The following is a 21,784-nucleotide window of genomic DNA, read 5'->3' on the forward strand; positions in this document are numbered from 1 at the left end:
TACAGCTGCTTTCATGTAGTTCTGTGCCCATCAGCTCATGACATTATCTATCTATCTATCATATAGTGCCTTTCATATTTATCATGTATTGCCTTTTCTATCTAGTTCTGACTGACACATTCAGAGATTGCATATGGAACACACCAAAAAATTTAGAAAAAATGAAAAATTCTAATTCTTTGGAAAATTAACTAAATGCCTAAAAGTTAAGCTCGACTGGCTTAACTGACCTACTGTATCAAATGAAATCTGCACAATAGTGAGGCACAAATGAGGGAGAGGAGAACATGCCATCTGGGCCAGCCCATTCTACTGTCAAAGTACAAAGAAAAAAAAAGAGGGTGCGGTGGTGCAGCAGAGGCGTAACAGTTTCCTTTCAAGCCTTGGGGCTTCTCAAATAAATCATCTTTCTCGAGTAGACCTCGGTCGTTGGGTTATGTAATGTGGGACTTCATTTCTCAGGCTCATACGCCTTCAAACTCATTTCGTCCTGACCGAAAGAGGCGTGGATTGACTGATGGTGGGCATGGCTCAGGTGCCCTCACTGGGCAGTTTCTCAGAGCTACAGAAGAGAAAGGAGACATTATTGTTACTGCTCTTGCATGCACGCTATTGTCTGAACCTGGAAGATGACCCTCAGGCGCCCTTACGTGTCAATATACTAACTGGATGAATGACCACACTTTTATCAGAATCATTGCCAGTCTGGTTGTATTGAACAAATAAACGTTTGGATGCTTCATCTGGACAACTGAGATCTTCATGTTGAACCTGTCCATTCAGCCATCATCAAACACATCTAATCCATAAGGGTTGTGAGGGGTCAGAGCTCATTTTGTAGAGCAGGTAGAAGTCACTGAGTTAAGCAGATCACCATCATAATTTTTAGAACTACTTAATCCATTTTAAGATCACAGAAAACCTGGACCTAGTCTGTCTGGAACAAGCGCTGGACACGGTGCCACTACTTCGAGGATCCAAATTATTCAATTGTTTTGCTTGTGTTTAAAAGACTCGGGTCTTAGGAAGAGAGAAAATAGAAAACATGTATAAATAATCCTCACTCCGTCCAGTAGATGGCAGTGTTTACCAATTAACCTCACTTTAACCATCTACTCAAACAGAGCCGCTCGTGACTGATTTGTTTTGTTTTTCGTTGTTTCTTTCCGCCGTCAAACCGCTTCGGCTGCCATACGAGACTTGTGTCTGCATCAAAGCGACAAGGAGGAGAGAAAGGAAGGAGAGGCGAGGAGTGCCGGTGAGCAACGGGAGAATCGGAGAAGGCTGGGTGGGAAGACGAGAGGAAAGGGAAGTGGAGCCGGACGCGGGCAGGCATGCCGGGGAGACTGAAAGGCAACGGCATCGCGGGGGCGGTGAATGTGGAGAGAAGAGTCAAATCTAGACTTGCGATGTTCTCCGCTGTCATGCAGGTCTGCCGCGAACTCTGCCGCGAACTCTGCTCCGCGCAGCCCGTCGTGCTCTTCACACTCGCATCAGTTCTGACGGTGCTCGCCGCCCGCTTTCGCTCCACCGTTACCCGAGGGCGTCCCGTCCCGTGATTGACAGTCTGCTTTTTATGCAGCGCCGGGCGAAATATCATGTGGTCACTGGAAGGGTCGTGGGGGACCATAGACTATCTGGGTAGCATCACATATAGGGCACGAATCAACCCAGACCGAGTGCCAGTCCAATCGCAGGGCACATTCAGCCTAACCTGTGCCAGTCCATCGCAGGGCACATTCAGCCTAGAACACCTTCTGTTATGCGGTTTAAAAGTACGACAGATTGCAGATCTATATGGTGTATCGGAGAAGACGATCACAAGGCGAATGAGCCAGTTTGATATACGATGAGCTGCAACGGCTGCATTAGTTTAGGTACTTTGAAATGGAATGCCCAAAGCAGCTCCAAGTAATATTTTGAACTGAACAACTTTACCACTGATCAGAGCTGTACAGTTGCTTGAAAAAGTAGCTGCAGATATGCACCTGACTTTATACTCGTCAAACAAGGGTGAAATACACAGTTCAAAATATTAGTTGGAGCTGCTTTGGGCATTCCATGTCAAAGTACCTAAACTAATACAGCCGTTGCAGCTTACCGTATATCAAACTGGCTCATTCGCCTTGTGATCGTCTTCTCCGATACACCTTAATATAGATCTGCAATCTGTCGTACTTTTAAACCGCATAACAGAAGGTGTTCTATTGACTCAGCTGGAATGTCAAAGGATGGACGTCCAGAGCAGGGAGTCACTTGAAATGGAGTGTAGTCGAGTCCGGTCCACCTGTTCTTTGCTAATTTCAAAAATACTTTCATCTGTATCGGAGTCTAAAAGGGCCGCCAACATTGTAATTTCTTCCGATAAATCTTCAGTCCTCTCTCTGAAATACGTAATATCTTCGGCAGAATCCATTTCATCGGTAGTAGTAAGCATTTTTCTAATTAATTCTTGTGTTAAAGATTCACCAATCAGTAACTAGAGGGCGTGTTAGAGCCCACCCTCTCAACTTTGACGAGTGAAAGTGACAGTTTTATTTCAAGTCGTATTTCATGACGGTTTGCAGGAATGTTACGGACTAAATGAAATAAATAAATAAGCAACAAAAAACATATTTCGTGTTTAACTTCGGAAAGAGTCTTCAGATCACATAAACATCAAACAGCCTTTAGTGAAGTAGAAATTCATCTTGAACAAGGCAGAAAAAAAAAAAAACACAAAGGAGATCATTTAAGATGGTGGATATTAACACCGCAAGGTCAGCCACAGTCCTGCAGGCATAAAACAATCAGATTGTGGACTGTTAGCCATCACTCCATTATACCAGTCACTTATTTCAGTTTAGGGTTACAGTGGCAGCATGGGGTGCAAGAGAGGAACCAACTCTGGAAAGGATGCCAGTCCATTACCCAACAGACTCAGCCATCACCGGTCAGTTTAGAGCTGTCACCAAACTGGACACACACACTTGTTTGGAATATAGCGGTGGGGAATTGGAGGAGCAAATGCACAATCGCAGACTATGAGGGACCGGGCCACCATTACAAACATACAATTTTGAAGATGTGAGGAAAGTTAAAGTGTGACTGGGATAAACCTGTGGGAATGTCTTACGGCAGCGTTTCTCAACCTTTAAGTATTTGCGACCTGAGTTAACATAACAGTTTTAATCGCACCCCCTTAACTTTTTTTTGAAAGCAGCCCACTAATACCAATTTGTTTTTTTTTAAGTTAATGATATATCATAGATGCATATTTTATTATACCTACTTAACTTTATATTTATTTTTCTAGTATCAGAATGTAGTTTAAGTTAATTTGTTTTGGTTTCAATAGATGTATTTTTCATATTTTTGATTCTTGTTTTCTTTTTCACATCTTCGCGCCCCCCCACCCCCAGGAGGGCCTGCCCCACAGTTTGAGAACCACTGTTTTATGGAGTTAAAGGAGATACACCAGAGTGTGGGGCCACCGGACACAGCCAGTGTGCATTCAGTCCTGGTGTATGTGGAGAAAAAACGTGGTTATTTCTGATCCAAGGAAGTCTTTTTATGGATGAGCTGAATTGACACCCTTGATTTTTGTTGTGGGAGGCTACAAAGGCATTAAAGCCATCTTCATGTCAGAAAGAGACTGAGTTAGGAGTGGAGAGGCAAGCCAGACTGTGGGCTTAACAGCCAGGAATAAGAGAGAGATCCAGAGGAAAGAAGAGGAGTGACAGGAGGAGTGCTTTTGATTATAAAGCGGTGGATGAATCACAGACTTGGGAGCGTCATTTTAAACTGAAGCCAAGAACAACTTCTCTACGCAAAGATTCATGGGACTCTGGAACAAACTCCCGAGCCAAGGAGTTAAGGCAGAAATCTTGAGAGCCTTTAAGAAGAATCTTAGCTGTTAGCTAAACACGTGGGCTTGATGGACTGAATGGCCTCACCAGCCGAAATGTCTTAACGTTCTTATGTCAGGTGTTAGAGTGGCCTCACCTAATAGATGAGGGTCGTTTGGACAGGACCACTGAGGTTGTGGTCCGAATTGGTTTTATGGTTTGATTTATTTATACATCACATTTAAAACAAGTAAATCTTGACCAAAGTGCTTTACAAAGAGTATGGGCTAACGGTAACAGGCCCTGTTCAGATCTCGTTTAAATGAATGTGACCTTAAGTTACCTTTTCTAGTGCCATTTAATTGACTTCTTCAATATGACGTTACATTTGCCTCCAATAAACGCCAACCTGCGGCCCAGTTTGTAGTTTTGTGTGTTTACCTTTCTAGTTATCAGGCAGTCCAGAGTGTTTTTAGCCTGTGAGGTGTTCATCCTTCATTGGATTCACAAAATGTCGATCAGTTGGTTTTATTACACCTGAACATTGACCACCATGTGTTAAAAATCCTCTTGATATGGCGAAGTAGGCAGAGAAAACATCGCTGCTGTTACCGGGCTCACCCTCTGACTGCACAGCGTGTGTGTAATCTATGAAGAAAGGCGGCGATTTCCACGTAAGTTATTCAAATCCTATCGGATGTCAGTTTCGAGTTTTGATTGCCTGCTGCAGCTGCAACAGCACCATTTTACACGCCGGTCAACCAATAAGTGAGTCGGTGTTTAGAGAGCGGCTATGTGTCACCTTGAAGTAAGCAAATATAGAAACAGTATTCGCTTACGCACTCACCCACCGGTACTTATAACCCATTAGTAGATAAAGTTACGACATTATATAATAACAATATATACCATATATTCACGTATTCATATACCAGCACATACACATTATTATTTTATTGATTGTGTGTGTTTATATAATATTTTACACGCACACAAGTAAGGGTGGCACGGTGGCGCAGTCGGTAGCACTGCTGCCTCTCAGCAAGGAGACCTGGGTTTGCTTCCCTGCATGGAGTTTGCATGTTCTCCCCGTGTCTGTGTGGCTTTCCTCCCACAGTCCAAAGACATGTAGGTTAAGTTTATTGGCGATCCTAAATTGTTCCTAGTGTGTGTGTGTGTGTGTGTGCCCTGTGGTGGGCTGGTGCCCTGCCCGGGATTTGTTTCCTGCCTTGCGCCCTGTGCTGGCTGGGATTGGCTCCAGCAGACCCCCGTGATCCTGTAGTTAGGATATAGCAGGTTGGATAATGGATGGACACACAAGTAATCACAGGACATTTCCAGACGATGTATAAACTCAAAATACAGTCAAAGTAAAAAGTCTGTGAACCCCTAGGAATTCTCTCTATTTATGGTTAATTCCCATATAAAGCATGGCCGTATCTTCATGTCAGTCCCAATAATGAACAAACACAGCCTCCTACAACCAAAGATCCACAGATTTTCTGAGAACTTTTGACCACATTGAATAAATCATTCAAACTGTGAAACCGAAGGTTGGAAAAAGTAAGTGAACCCCAAGCTAATGACTTTTTAAAAAGCTCATTGCAGTGCGAATTTCTCACACCCGGAGTCCATTTAATGAAACGAGTTCAGAGGTGTGGTGGCCTACAATGACTTTGATTGATCCCAAACACTATAAAGTCCGAGTTAGAGCTTTTGACAAGAAGCATATCCAGATGGGAGTCCTGCCTCGCACAAAAGAGCTGTCTGAAGAGCTATTATGGAGAATTGTTCGTCTACCTAAGGTTGGAAAGGGTTACAAAGTCATCTCAAAGATCTGAGATCAGTCTACTGTTAGCCAAGTTGTCTATAAATGGAGACAATCTGGTATTGTGGCAACTCTGTCTAGAAGTGGGCGCCCTGCCAAGATGACCCCAAGAGCACAACGCAAAGTCAGCAATGAGGTGAAGAAGAACCCTCGAGTGACAGCAGAGGACTTGAAGAAGTCACTAGAAGTGGCGACTCACGAGTCAACTATACACAAAACATTCAACAAGAAAGGAGTCCATGATAGGATACCAAGAAGGAAGCCAGTGCTATCAAAAAAGATCATCACTGAACGGCTGAAGCTTGTGAAAGAGCACTTGGACACTCCACAACGGTACTGGGAAAATGTTTTGTGGAGGGATGAGACCAAATTGAACTATTTAGGAGGAACAAGCAGAACTTCATTTGGTGTAAAAAGGGCAACGCATATCAACATCAAAACATCATCCCTACAGTAAAGTATGGTGGAAAGGAACATCAAGATTTGGGCCTGCTTTGCTCCCTCAGGGCCTGGACAGCTTCCCATCATTGAGGGGGAAAATGAATTCCCAAGTTTATCAACAAATTCTCCAGGATGATGTGAGGGTGTCTGTCTGTCAACTTCAACTCAGAAGAGGCTGGGTGATGCAACAGGACAACGAGCCCAAACATCGCAGCAAATCCACCGTACAATGGCTTCAGAAGAACAAACTGCGCCTTTTGGAGTGGCCCAGTCAGAACCGAGACCTCAATCCTATTGAATGACTTGAAGAGAGAGAGTCAGAGAGCCACACACAGAAGACAACCAAAGAATATGGAAGAGTTAAGGCAGTTCTGCAGGGAAGAATGGGAGGAAATTCTCCCCACACGATGAGCAGGTCTGATCTGCAGTTACAGGAAGTGTCTGGTTGAGGTCATTGCTGCCAAAGGAGGCTCGACCAGTTACTCAATCCCAAGGTTCACTTACTTTATACACTACCACTGTGAGCGTTGAATGTGTTTGTAAGATAAAGACATGAAAGAGTAGAATTGTTTGTGTGTCACTGGCTTAAGCTCATTGTGTAGATCATCAGTACCCGGGACTTGGACGAAGAGCAGATCACTTTTTAGGGCCAATTCATGCAGTAAACCAGATCACTCCAAAGGGTTCACATACTTTTGACTTTGACTGTAGATATTTTCTTCGTGCTCATCAGGATTTTGGCAGAATCTGACGCCAAGCAAAACCTGCATGTGACGTTTTCTTTTTATGCCATCTGAACACAAATCCGAGCGGCGAAAGCTCATGTGGATGGTCTGACTCACTGCAACGAGCAGAGAAACACTCGCCGTTCAATCCGCACTCACCCGACGCTACAGATGGCAGAAAAAGCTCCATTCAGATGACCGCGTGGACTGGGCCTTAAAAAGAAGAAGAAAAATTATACATACATAGAATAGACATCTGCAGTGGGTTGGTGCCCTGCCCGGGATTTGCTTCCTGCATTGCTCCTTGTGTTGGCTGGGATTGGCTCCAGCAGACCCCTGTGACCCTGTAGTTAGGATATAGCGGGTTGGATAATGGATGGATGAATAGACATATAACAACACACACACACATTAATTAGCTTCTATGAAATTATGTACACTAAAATACGTGCATAAGAAGAACGCAGTATAAACAGTATAAATACAAAGACTTAAACTCATACGCTAAAAAGCAAGCGAATAAAAGTGCCTTTTTATTTGCTAATATCTGTAATGGCAGTCAAACGTGACTCTGCGTGTTTGTGCTGAACGTGTATTTCTGTTGGTTTCACTCTAATTGAGGTGTGGAATATCAATATGTGTGCCTCACAGTTAGGAGACCCGGGTTCGCTTCCTGGGTCCTCCCTGCGTGGAGTTTGCATGTTCTCCCCGTGTCTGTGTGGGTTTCCTCCTACAGTCCAAAGACCTGCAGGTTAGGTGCATTGGTGATCCTAAATTGTCCTTAGTGTGTGCTTGGTGTGTGTGGGTGGGCTGGCGCCCTGCCCGTGGTTTGTTTCCTGCTTTGTGCCCTGTGTTGGCTGGGATTGGCTCCAGCAGACCTCTATGACCCTGTAGTTAGGATAATAGATGGATGGATGGATATCAATATGTCATCAGATGTGTCTTTCTAAAGTGGTGGTCAGATTCAACTTTAAATCTTTCACTGTTTCATTTGGGTTAGCTTTAATTGCCAGTAAAAATAAACAGTTTCATGTGCTAAAGAAAGCATGCGTCTTTAAATAGCCCAACCTTTTTCTTGTCTGGGCCCCTAATTTCTCAAGGCAGTTAGGAGACCTGGGTTCGCTTCCCGGGTCCTCCCTAAGTGGAGTTTGCATGTTCTCCCTGTGTCTGCGTGGCTTTCTTCCCACAGTCCAAAGACCTGCAGGTTAGGTGGATTGGCAATCCTAAATTGTCCCTGGTGTGTGCTTGGTGTGTGTGTGCCCTGTGGTGGGCTGGCGCCCTTCCTGGGATTTGTTCCTGCCTTGTGTCCTGTGCTAGCATGGAGGGTTCACAGCTTTTCAGATCATCGTCGTTAACTTTCTTAGAGCTCAGATAACCCTGAAATGTGGTCATCTGACAGCGTTATGAAGTCATTCCTTTCACTCTTTTATTCCCACAGATGAACAGAGAAGCCTCCTTTCCCAGTTCCCATTTGAGAAGTAAATCTTGGACGAGGAGAGCTGGCGCTTCATGGGGCAAGTTTTACACAGAGGGGATGGCCTCAGTCAATGATGTTCGCACGAACGCCCCAGTGGATTTCTGTATAAAGTCGGAGGATTGCGAAGGAAGAATTGCAGTTGTTAAAGAAGAGGAGTGTGAGGTGGGGATTGTTAGGGTTACAGCTGAGGATTCAGACGATTTCTTGGGCAACCTTGAACAGCAGAATCGTGACGCTGGGAGGCTTTACGGAGAGTCTTATTTCAGTTCACAGCCCAAGCTCACCAATATGGCCACCCAGCAGAATTCTATGGAACTGAAATCAGAGTCACCGGAGTTTGAAGAAAATCTCAGTGAAGGAAACGGGAGAGAAAGAGAAGAGCAGAAGTCATCTTGGAGTGAGGGGATAAGTAAGTCATTTGACTCACCATAAAAGACAGTGGAAACGATTATATTGACACGTTCTGCCTGTGCTTGTTTTGGTGCTGCTAGTAGGTGGAAATACACTCTTAGGCCTACCGACTAAAAGTAGCTGACATCACAAATAATCAAACGTAAGGGTTGGGGTGAACCCTGCAAACCCGAGAGTATGCAGTTCATGACTTTTCCACATAAAGGTGTGATTTTTAGAAGTAAAACTTTAACCATTAATATGTATGTTGAAAAGAAGGAATTGTATCTTCTTAAAAATGTGTATTCTACCAACTGTGCTCAAATTGGGCGGAAAATGGGCACAAAATGAACACAAAAAAAAAGCGTCAGTAGGCTTTGCGCCCTACAAACCAATTTACCCAAACTATTCTCTAACATTTCTGTAATTATTTACTGCCCTGATTGTTCTGATCATAAAATAGGTCATTACGAGAGCAATTGAGGAGAATTCAGAATTCATTGCAGAATGTCGGTATTTGAGCGTTCCCCTAGAGTTCCTCTTTCTCTGGCACGACTTGGCTCAAAAAACGATTCAGCGCATCACCGTCTCATAACAGGCTCAAGTTTCGAGATTGGGTTTTTTCCATCCAGCCGTTTTAGCTCCAGGACCGTCCTCAAGAAACTGTGGCACACACAGACACACACACACACTTTCATCATCGAGATATCGATATTTTCGGTATCTGGGGACCCTAAAACAGCAAGATCCATCGAAAACTAGACATCAATATTTTTGACAAATCTAAAGCAGGTGCTTCATCGTGTGGTGGTATCAGCGCATGCTCCCAACCTCCTCTTCCTGCTCCTAAAGCTCTTCCCCCATGGACGATAGTTTATGGTGGGCACAAAGCAAAAAAAAAGGAAATGATTCCAATTGTGTAGTGTAGTCCACTGCAGGGATTTCCTCAGAAGGCTTTTCACGTTTTTTAGTGTTGTGCCCAGGGTCCTTCAGGTGGAGCGATTTGTGTGCACTGATCGTGTCCACAGACCGATATCCTCACAGAGGCAGATGTTTACTCCGTAAGTGGGTTTGTTAAACACAACTCTGGACCTTGTGCTGATTATTATATGATACACACCTACAGATCATGTGAGGAACGTTCAAGGATTCAGTGGGCGACTTAGGACTCAACCAGGTGGGTCAAATTCTGGAATATTCCCTAACACTGTTAATTAAGGTCAGAGTCTCAAGGGTTAGGAGCAGGAACATAGGGGATGCCAGTCCATTCCACCTCAGACCCCTTCACCCCACTGGAGGAGTTTAGAGTCCCCAGTCCAAATGATCCGCAGGTGTGGTAGAAGTGGAGTCTCCTGAAAGTGACTTGAGCAGACATACAGGGAACAAAATGGACAACGTCTGGGTGCTGAATTGGACCCCAGAACACTGGAATAATGGGGCAGCAGCAAAATAAAAACTGACAGATTCCAGCTGGTGTTGGTCAGCTGCCCCACAGCCCCAGTCATGGTGTGCAGATGAGGCTTAGTAGAGAATTCTGAACTGTGAGTTCACTATGGATGGGAAACAAAATCTAATGTTCCTGAACTCTCATTTAAATTAAGAATACGCATTCATTACAGAACGGTAAAGCCCAGTTAAAAATGACAAGATACGGAATTTCGATAATGACATTTGTCACCATCTTTGGTTTGTCACTTTTTTTTTAGCATGGGATTGGCTCCAGCAGACCCCCGTGACCGTGTATTCGGATTCAGCGGGTTAGAACATGGATGGATGGATGTCTCTAGTTGCTGCATTCTTAGGGCCGGTTTATAGTAAAGCGCCCGCATCATGGCAGCCACGCGTTCCCAGCGTTCATTTCGCGCGTCCTCTGAGCCGGTCCTCAGAAATTAATGCGACGCGTGCGCGAGCTGCAGTACCAGCAAAAAGGCGGGGGCGCAGTGTGCTAAAGGTTGGAATGCGACGTCAGAGTCTCTGTTTACTATCTACATAGTAAGCCGCTTTCCGGATCGATCTGCGTGCTGCGATGTTTGATGAATGGTTTACTATCAACATGTGACAGAAAGATGCTATGCGGATCCTACGAGATCGATGTGCGCGCTTCAGTGTTTGATGAACGGTTCGATATGTTGAAGCAAAATGCCGACATACAAAATGCATTCGTGGCGCTTTTATATTCAAGTGTCACATATTCCAGATCGTAATGACACGATAGATTTTAAAAGTCTCACATACCGTCCTTTGCGTTGTCTTTTTTTTTTTTTTGCAACTTCACAACAGCAACATAATGAACAGCACTGTATCTAAGCCACAGAGAAAAAAAGGACATGGTGAAAACGTGTATTTTGTGATTAAAGTGGAAATTTCGGCTTTAATCTCGAAATGTTCACTTTAACCCCGTAGTTTACTTTATTATTAAAGCAGACCGTCGTAAACGTCATCCCAGTTTTTAATCGCTATGAGCTTCTTGGACCTGACAGCAGGGACAAGCAACAATAGATCGCTACATTGAGCACATTAAATGTATGATATTCCAACTCTCTGCACATTTAGAATATTTATATTTATACTTGATATCACTTTCACGATGAAATGCAATATAGTATGTATGTTACATTTTACAGATAAATCATTAATTTCGTTTAAATAATGAATACTGTTCATAATTACACACATGGGGGTGACACGATAGCAGAGCGCTAGCACTGCTGTCTCGCAGGGAGTCACGTCGCTGGTATTCCCTGCTAGCAGTTTACATGTTTTCCTGCTGGGTTTCCACACTGTGCTCCGGTTTCCTTCCAAAGACATGCAGATGTGGGGATTTGGTGCCGCTAAAATGACTCCAGTATATGTAAGTGCTTGTATTCACCTTGCGATACCCCGTCCAGGTATTGTTTCTGCCTCGTCCCCACTGCTTGCTGGAATGAACACATCCCTGAATTGATGGATTTAATCATTAAACATCCTTTTCAGAGATATTGCGGTAAGGTGTCATCGGAATATTCACAACAGAGAAGCCGAACCTGTTCTCACCGTGATAATATCTCGCACTGCCACCTGGTGGATTCCTCCATTTTTACGTAAATTACGCGCGCAGGTTTAAACAGTCAAACACCAGCGTAGCAGGAGCGTCCGCTGCAGCATGCGTTACGTCGCGTGAAGTATAACCCCGGCCTTAGGGTCGGTTTATGCTTCACGCTCAGAACGCCAGAATGCGTACGCTACGCATCATGACCGCTACGCGCCCCCAGCGTTCATTTGACGCACGTCCTCAGAAATTAACTCGACGCGTGTCGAGTTGCAGTACCAGCAAAAAAATCCGGGAATGGGGGGGTTGGCGCAGTGTGATCAAAGTCGGAATGTGACGTCAGAGTCTCTGTTTACTATCACCATGTGACAGAAAGCCGCTAATCGTGCTTCGATGTTTCATGAACGGTTTGATGTGGTGAAGCAAAATGCCGATATACAAATGCATTCGTGCTGCTTTTATGTTCCAGCGTCGCATATTCCGCAACAATATATATTTCAAAAGTCTCACATACCATCTTCTGTGCCGTCTTTTTTTTTCCCATCTTCACAACAGCTTAGAATGTACGGCAGTGTATTTGAGCGACTGGGAAACAATTAAGGACACTGTGTCGTGATTAAAGTGGACATTTCGGCTTAAATCTCGAAATGCGCACTTTAACCCTTAAACTGCCACATACCTGGGAGGTTAATGCAAGGACGTGAAATACTATTTTGCTGCACTTTTTAAGTAAACGTCACAATTCACTAAGAAAAAGTGAAATTTTAATGGAATGCGTATTTTTTTCCATGCAAAGAGCATCACAATTACTACAACACTGATCATTTTACACACAGCCAATGAACTGTCAAAACTTTAGAAAACTACTGCAGCAATCTCTTATTATATGTAGAAGGTGCAACTGACGCCATTGATGAAATTCAGTAAATCACTGAGCCAACTGCGCTTGAACTGGCTGCACATGGAGGCCAACGTTGAGCCCTGCAGGCCAGTCTTGTACAGCGGCTGAATCCCAGGGAGAGTGAGGCTGATCATTCACTAGGAGGGCGCCAGTGGTCACGAGCTGGCTGCTCAACGGATGTACGTTACTGACTGATCAGCTCCAGCGTACTGGCAAATTGCCGTGGGAACCGACTACAGCTGGTCACGGCGGTTTAAGGGTTAACAAGTTTACTCCTTAAAACGTCCTCGTCAGGCTTGTGACATGTCAGGCACCTATCTCACTTGCTGTTCTCTGTCTCCTTTTCTTCGGTCCCCACCGTCAGCTCATCCCACTGCTGCTGCCATTTGTGACGGTGCGGGTTGGCTCTTCCTTAATGGGAGCCTCTTGAACCCGACACCGTGGATAACGAAACTGGATGATCTGAGCCAATGAGGACAAAACACACCAAGCAAGTGGATGGTGAAAAGTGAAAAATTCAATAAATAATTCACATAAAAAAATGTTGTGTGGTGGGCTGGCAGTGGGCGCCCTGCCCGGGGTTTGTTTCTTGCCTTATTTATTAATTAAAATGGCCACTCTTTTTGAGCCACAGACCAGCTATACCACACCAATCAAATTACTCAGTGGGACCGAACACACACACACACACACACACACACCTTAGTGTTTTATTATACAGTTGATACAATCGTGTCATTTTCACATAACTTTGTATTTTACCAAAGTGAAATTAGGACCGGGTTTATATTCACGTGACGTGACGCGCGTGTCAGTGGACACTACTGCTACACAAATGTTGTTCTAGTACATCTGGAAGATTCCACCAGGTGGCAGTGCGAAATTTCATCTCGTTCAGCTTGAAACATCCATTAAATTCTGAGGACACCTTACCACAATATCTCTGAAAAGGATGTTTAATGATTAAATCCATCAATCCAGGGATGCGCTCATTCCAGCTAGCATCGGGTACGAGAAAGAAACAATCCCTGGACGGGGCATCAGCTCATCACAAGGTGAACACAAGCAGACACGTACACACTGGCGTCATTTTAGTGCCACCAAATCTGCATGTCTGTGGAAGGAAACCCAGCAGGAAAACATGTAAACTCCAGGCAGGGAACAACAGCGATGACAGCAGTGCCATTGCTATGCCGCCACCGTGTGTAATTATTAACAGTATTCATTATTTAAATGAAGTGAATGACTGATCTGTAAAATGTCACATACATAAATTAATGCATTTCATCATGAAAGTGATATCCAGTACAAATCTAAGGATTCGAAATGTGCAGACAGCTGGAATGTCATAAATGTTACATGTTCTGTGTGGCGATTGCTGCAGAAGGACATAGTGACTAACAACTGGGTCGGTTTTAAGATGACGCTTATGACGGTCTACTTTAATGACAAACAAGGTTAAAAAATTTTTTTCCAAAAAATCAAAGCCATTTAAATAAGGTTGAAGCCATGGCAGGAAACTATAAAAACCTGGTGCCTACTCAGTTCAACTGGCGGCTCCTCTGTTTCTCCCATACGGGCTCTGCAACAGAGGAGGCGCCCTATCAGCAGGTGCAGCCGCCTACTACCAGTCTGGTCACCTTCTGTCTCCTGGCTACATACAATACCGCCGGACCGAGACTCGGGTTCCCCAGCGACCTCACGCTGGGGCTCACTCTCCCAAGCCTCACTGACTCCCTGGGCCTTACGTGGCAAGCCAACCACCTTCTTGGTCACTCCAGCTCCTGGAGATCGCTCAGCTGGAGCGACCATTTCCTTACTACTCTCACCGAGTGTCGGGAAACACTCCTGCAAAGGGGCTCTCCTCCCAGCTACCTGCTCTCTCGCTTGCTCGCACCGGCTCTCCTTCTCCTTCCTTCATCTCCCTTAACTTCCGTCCTTCTCTTTCTCCTTACTTTCCCCCTCTGCACTCGTGCTTCTCCTATTTATAGTGGGGACTGGCAAAGGTGTGGCGGTTGGCAGCTCCCGGCATCAATTACAGACATACAGTGGTGTGAAAAACTATTTGCCCCCTTCCTGATTTCTTATTCTTTTGCATGTTTGTCACACACAATGTTTCTGATCATCAAACACATTTAACCATTAGTCAAATATAACACAAGTAAACACAAAATGCAGTTTTTAAATGATGCTTTTTATTATTTAGGGAGAAAAAATCCAAACCTACATGGCCCTGTGTGAAAAAGTAATTGCCCCCTTGTTAAAAATCACCTAACTGTGGTGTATCACACCTGAGTTCAATTTCCGTAGCCACCCCCAGGCCTGATTACTGCCACTCCTGTTTCAATCAAGAAATCACTTAAATAGGAGCTGCCTGACACAGAGAAGTAGACCAAAAGCACCTCAAAGCTAGACATCATGCCAAGATTCAAAGAAATTCAGGAACAAATGAGAACAGAAGTCATTGAGATCTATCAGTCTGGTAAAGGTTATAAAGCCATTTCTAAAGCTTTGGGACTCCAGTGAACCACAGTGAGAGCCATTATCCACAAATGGCAAAACATGGAACAGTGGTGAACCTTCCCAGGAGTGGCGGCCGACCAAAATTACCCCAAGGCGCAGAGGCGACTCATCCGAGAGGTCACAAAGACCCCAGGACAACGTCTAAAGAACTGCAGGCCTCACTTGCCTCAATTAAGGTCAGTGTTCACGACTCCACCATAAGAAAGAGACTGGCCTGCAAAAACGGCCTGCATGGCAGATTTCCAAGGCAAACCACTGTTAAGCAAAAAGAACATTAGGGCTCGTCTCAATTTTGCTAAGAAACATCTCAATGATTGCCAAGACTTTTGGGAAAATACCTTGTGGACTGATGAGACAAAAGTTGAACTTTTTGGAAGGCAAATGTCCCGTTACATCTGGCGTAAAAGGAACGCAGCATTTCAGAAAAAGAACATCATACCAACAGTAATATATGGTGGTGGTAGTGTGATGGTCTGGGGTTGTTTTGCTGCTTCAGGACCTGGAAGGCTTGCTGTGATAGATGGAACCATGAATTCTACTGTCTACCAAAAAATCCTGAAGGAGAATGTCCGGCCATCTGTTCGTCAACTCAAGCTGAAGCGATCTTGGGTGCTGCAACAGGACAATGACCCAAAACACACCAGCAAATCCACCTCTGAATGGCTGAAGAAAAACAAAATGAAGACTTTGGAGTGGCCTAGTCAAAGTCCTGACCTGAATCCAATTGAGATGCTATCAAAAATCGACCATATGCTAGGAGAATCTGTGGTCCCGCAACAATTAAAGCTGCGGCTAAGTTTAATTTTGAAGAAACCAAAATTCGGTCAGCTGTATATTTATGATCACGTAGAAGCAATGCAACACAGAATCTGAAAGAGTAGGTAACAATTCCCATGAATATAACAATCTCTTTAAATTGTGTATCCGAATAACCAAACCTGGGGGTGGGCGAGTGAAGCGAGCAGGGGCCAAAGCCCCCTAAATTTTTTAAATTGTCCTTTCATTTAGATTTAGCCACAGACTTGCTATACCACATTGTCACAATTTCACCTTCCAGCTCGGACACAAGAAATATGTGGAGCTCTATACAGTTTATGAAGTTTGTAAGCTGATGAAAGTCAGCAACTGAACGCTAGCAAAACCAAGGAGCTGGTGGTGGATTTTAGGAGGACCAGGCCCCTCATGGACCCCGTGATTATCAGAGGTGCAGACCTATAAATACCTGGGAGTGCAGCTGGATGACAAATTGGACTGGACTGCCAATGCTGATGCTCTGTGTAAGAGAGGACAGAGCCAACTATACTTCATTAGAAGGCTGGCGTCCTTCAACATCTGCAATAAGACGCTGCAGATGTTCTACCAGACGGTTTTGGCAAGCACCCTCTTCTACACGGTGGTGTGCTTTGGAGGCAGCATAAAGAAGAAGGACACCTCACACCTGGACAAACTTCTTAGGAAGGCAGGCTCTATTGTAGGCACGGAGCTGGACAGTTTGACATCCGTGGCAGAGCGACGGGCACTGAGCAGACTCCTGTCAGTCATGGAGAATCCACTGAACAGGATCATCTCCAGACAGAGGAGCAGCTTCAGCGACAGACTGCTGTCACCATCCTGCTCCACTGACAGACTGAGGAGATCGTTCCTCCGCCACACTATGCGACTCTTCAATTCCACCCGGGGGGGTAAACGTTAACATTATACAAAATTATTGTCTGTCTGGTATACTTTAATTGTTATCACTCTTTAATTTAACATATTGTTCTTTATCGGTATGCTGCTGCTGGAGTACAGTGGAACTTCGGTTCACGACCATAATTCGTTCCAAAACTGGTCGTAACCCGATTTGGTCGTGACCCGAAGTAATTTCCCCCATAGGATTGTATGTAAATACAATTAATCCATTCCAGACCGTATGAACTGTATGTAAATATATTTTCTGTAAAGATTTTTAAACACAAAAATTATACCATAGAATGCACAGTGTAATAGTAAACTAATGTAAAAACATTGAATAACACTGAGACAAACACCCAGGCTTTCCGCTCAGCTGCACGCGCAGGCTCGCTCTCTTTCAGCTGTAGGAGCCTGCTCTCTCTTTCTCTCTCAGCAGCACGCGAGCCTGCTCTCTCTCTCTCTCTCTCTCTCTCTCTCTCTCTCTCTCTCTCTCTCTCAGCAGCATGCAAGCCTGCTCTCTCTCTCTCTCTCTCTCTCTCTCTCTCTCTCTCTCTCTCTCTCTCTCTCAGCAGCACGCGAGCCTCTCTCTCTCTCTCTCTCTCTCTCTCTCTCTCTCTCTCTCTCTCTCTCTCAGCAGCACGCGAGCCTGCTCTCTCTCTCTCTCTCTCTCTCTCTCTCTCTCAGCAGCACGCGAGCCTGCGCTTTCTCTAACTCTCTCGCTCCCTCGCTCTCTCACTCCCTCTCTCTCTCACACTTGCTCACTCGCTCTTTCTCTCCTGCACCGGCTTTATTTATTTAGTTATTTATTAAAACTGGCCTTTTTGACGGGAGCTGTGGACCCGCTATACCACAGGACAAAGCTGGGTTGAGAGGAGGTTACAGTTTTGAGGGAGAGTCCCTCTGCATGATGCACCAAGAACAATGTACAGTACAGGGGGAAACTGAACACGTGCGGAAATCATCGGCGCACACAAACCGAAAGGGAGACTGGCTTGTTCGTATACCGAGTGTGTGGTCGTGAGCAGATGCAAAAGTTTGGCGAACTTTTTGGTCGTAACCTGATTTGTACGTGGTCCAAGATGCTCGTGAACCGAGGTACCACTGTATGTGAATTTCCCCTTGTGATTAATAAATTATCTATCTATCTATCTATCTATCTATCTATCTATCTGTCTGTCTGTCTGTCTGTCTGTCTGTCTGTCTGTCTGTCTGTCTGTCTGTCTGTCTGTTTGTCTGTCTGTCTGTCTGTCTACTTTAATAAATTACTTTCACTTTCCATGTTGTGGTCCAGACGTGATGATAGACCAGTTTTTAGTAAAGAATCCAAACATGTTTTCTGTGATACTCCAAAAAATGCAAGTTTATTTATAACATAAGGATAAAAGAAGATGAGTATAAGCAACTGTATGTACTGTAGTTATATATGTATATAGACATATAAATGGAAGACAATAACAAACACCATAATACAATTATGATAGCTTAGTTCACCTTTTCCTCTACTATTGAAAAAGGTGCATAACTTATGAGTTCTAATCTTAAAATGAATAACTTAATTTTCATGGAATACAACCAGGAATGTAACTGAGAGGTGAGGGCAAAAAAAAAAAAAAGTGTGTCACCTCTTGTTAGGGTTTTATTTTTTTTTTAAAGTTTAACTAAATTATTTGTATCATTGCAGGTTTACTGGAGAATGTCAGCCTCGCTGCGTCTTCATCTGCTGAGACATCTTTTCATTGCAGACTGCAACACATACAGAACAAGGAGAAGTTGAAGAAACCGGCAAGAGGATCCGAGAATTTGACGGCAATCTCTTTGCAGTGCAGTTCTCTTCCAGCAAGAAAAGCCATCAATACTGAACAACAACGAGGGCATAACACAGACCAAGAGGTTTCGTGTGCTGGCCAAGAGCACGGACAAACTTTTAAAATCAAATCTGACTCTGAAGATCACAAGTCAATTCATGCAAGACCAAAGCCACATTGCTGTTCTGAATGTGGCAAACGATTCCTCCATAAGAGCAGGCTTCAAGCTCACATAAGAAGTCATACTGGAGAGAAACCTTTTTGCTGCTCAGAATGTGGCAAAAGATTTTCCCATAACTGCAGTCTACAAACACATACAAGAATCCACACGGGAGAAAAGCCTTATGGCTGTGCCAATTGTGGGAAAAGATTTATTGACAGTAGCCATCTTCATAGCCACAAAAGAGTTCACACTGGAGAGAAGCCACATTGCTGCTCTGAATGCGGCAAACAATTCACTGTCCTTAGCTCTCTTCAGAGCCACAAAAGAATTCATACAGGAGAGAAGCCATATTGCTGTTCTCAGTGTGGCAAACAATTTGCTGTCAATAGCAATCTGCAGCAGCATGCAAGAAGTCATACTGGAGAGAGGCCATATTGCTGTTCTGAATGTGGAAAAAGATTTCTCCATAACAGCAGTCTTAAAAGACACACAAGAATCCACACAGGGGAGAAGCCATATTGTTGTCCTGAATGTGGTAAACGATTTACCAGCAGTAATAGTCTTTGGCAGCACACACAGATTCATACTGGAGAGAAGCCACATTGCTGTTCTGAATGTGGCAAAAGGTTCCTCCAAAGTGGCAGACTTCAGGCACACATAAGAATTCATACTGGAGAAAAACCTCATCGTTGCTCTGAATGTGGGAAGCGATTCTCTGATAGTAGTAGTTTCCACAGACATATAAGAATCCACACCGGAGAAAAGCCCTATGGCTGTGCTGAATGTGGAAAAAGATTCATTGACAGTAGTACTCTTCACAGGCACACGCGAGTGCATACTGGAGAAAAGCCATAATGCTGCTCTGAATGTTGGCAAATGATTCTCCCAGAATGGCAGTCTTCACTGATCCCACTGATCTGCAATAGCGAATATGGCAGATTATGTTCCACTAAGGGCAGCCTTCACAATTATTTAAAAATTCATGCTGAAGAAAAAAAATGTATTGCCAATCTAACTGTGGTAAAGGATTCCCACGTTTAAGCAATTTTCATGGGTACCAAAGAATCCACAGTGGACAGAGGCCTTATGGTTGTAACACTGAACAGTGAACTCCAAGGCCGTAAAAGAATTCACATCGGCTGTTCTGATTGTGTCAGGTGTTTGTCAGACAGCAGGAGTGTTAATGGTCATGTTACAGATCACAATGGAGTAAGCTGGAGGGTGAAGAATGAAGGAATGGAGGGGACACTGAAACATAACTTTCTTAACTCCTGAGGTCTTGATGAGTCCCTTCACTTGTTGGTCTTTGTTGTATAAGACTGATAGCACAGCCCATCAAAGTAACATGTTTTACACTGTGAAAAGGACCCAAAGAAGTCTAAGAAGTCTCTCATGATATAAAGGTGCCTTACAATCTGCCTTGGCACCATTGTAGGTGATGGTGGTAGAGGATAGTGTGAATTCTGAGAAGAAGACCATCATTGTGGTGACAGATGGACAGTGTTCCAGTAGAATGTTCAAGACCCTAAAAGTGCAACTTGAGCAGGAAATTAAGAGGACTGGACACAGTCCAGGGGTCAATTGAAGACAAAGACTTGGTCAAGTAGTCCTGCTGTCATGAAAGTAATCAGAATTTCTGACTAAATCATACACAAGGTAGTGAGAGAGAAAACGAATCCCGACTTCAAATTCTTTAAGATAATCGAGTTTTACCTAAGGTCTATAATGGGACAATTTAAAGAAAAAGCACAAAAGGCATGAAAGAAGAAATAATACAGAAGAGGAGGCATGACCAGAAGAAGTGAGAGCAGAACAGGAAGAAACCTGGGATAAAGAGAAGAGGAGGACCACCTATGGGGTAGCGTGTATCACCACATAAAAAAAACATCAGCACACAAACTGAGTAAAAAAAGAATAAACAGAAATATTTGACAATGAATTCAGAAATAAGCACCCAAATATGAACAGACACACTCAGAAAAACGATTCTGACCCAGAAGTGGAAAGTCCTGAAAGGCACCCGATTCTCAAATTAAAGACATGCAGAGAATTAAGAAATTTCGGAGGAATTAAAAATGAAATTTGTAGTGGCCTCAGCTTCGGTGTTGCCTGGCATCCTGCTCAGGGTTTGTTTCCTGCCTTGTGCCCTGCGTTGGCTGGGATTGGCTCCAACAGACCCCCCGTGACCCTGTAGTTAGGATATGGCAGGTTGGATAATGGATGGATGGATAGTGGCCTCAGTCTCGTGAGTCGGTGGTGTTACGGCAAAAGGGGCCAGTGTGACACAAACTTTAGAATGCCACCAGGTGGCACTGCTGTGTTTCATAAGTTCACATATTTACAACAAAGTCAACCAAGTTTTTCTTACTAAATCTTATTAAATAAAATATCAAAATGTGTCCAGCTGGATCCACGTCGAAATATATGTTCTAAAGTCCCAGGGGCCTGCTGACATCGATCACAGGTCAGATCAGTGTGTGGAGATATGCAGGCTACACTCACTATGCCAAAATTTAAATATTTGCAACCCATTTTTTTTGAAAGGAGCCCACTAATAACAATTTGTTCTTATTTAATTAATGATATATCGTAGATGCATATTTTATTATACCTACTTAACTTTTATCAACATTTATCTAACTCTATATTTATTTCTTTAGTATCAGAATGTAGTTTAAGTTAATTTGTTTTGGTTTCAATAGATGTATTTTTCATATTTTTGATTCTTGTTTTCTTTTTATCGCATCTTCGCGTCCCCCTTTTTGTTATTTCGCGCCCCCCTAGGGGGGCCCGCCTCACAGATTGATTAGCCAATGTTATCTACAAAAGTGAATTTGGCATAAGATCTTAAAGTGCATCAGGCGATGGCCGGTAAAGGTAGAGAATGAGTGAACCTTGTGGAGCACATTGCTGGACATCTCATTCAGAAACTCCTGCAAGTTCTTTATAACAGCAAGTGATGGAGGCTGAAGAGATGAATTGGAGTTCTGTATTCTAGAAAT

The 21,784-nt window shown here is 43.9% G+C and overlaps 1 protein-coding gene across 2 annotated transcripts; it reads left to right on the plus strand.

Annotated features, from left to right (window-relative positions):
- The first annotated feature begins 1,179 nt into the window (after positions 1-1,179).
- Positions 1,180-21,348, plus strand: LOC120528133 (gastrula zinc finger protein XlCGF17.1-like). 2 transcript variants are annotated; one of them, XM_039752189.1, is made up of 3 exons: positions 1,180-1,258; positions 8,260-8,707; positions 18,496-21,348. In XM_039752189.1, exons 2-3 carry the CDS (start codon positions 8,260-8,262, stop codon positions 19,635-19,637), a joined length of 1,590 nt encoding a protein of 529 aa, XP_039608123.1. In that variant the 5' UTR covers positions 1,180-1,258; the 3' UTR covers positions 19,638-21,348. The 2 variants fall into 2 exon arrangements, with proteins under 2 accessions (XP_039608123.1, XP_039608124.1); XM_039752190.1 differs by lacking the exons at positions 1,180-1,258; positions 8,260-8,707 and adding an exon at positions 16,789-16,822.
- The last annotated feature ends 436 nt before the right edge of the window (positions 21,349-21,784 follow it).

This window comes from Polypterus senegalus, chromosome 4 (genome assembly GCF_016835505.1).
Source record: "Polypterus senegalus isolate Bchr_013 chromosome 4, ASM1683550v1, whole genome shotgun sequence".
NCBI classification, from domain to species: Eukaryota; Metazoa; Chordata; class Cladistia; order Polypteriformes; family Polypteridae; genus Polypterus; species Polypterus senegalus.

What these genes read in the sequence shown, in the direction of transcription:
- LOC120528133 (XM_039752189.1), top strand. Translation starts at nt 8,260, where the DNA reads ATGAACAGAGAAGCCTCCTTTCCCAGTTCCCATTTGAGAAGTAAATCT. An exon ending in ATCTTGGAGTGAGGGGATAA is followed by an intron (nt 8,708 to 18,495) that starts GTAAGTCATTTG and finishes GTATCATTGCAG; the next exon opens with GTTTACTGGAGAATGTCAGC.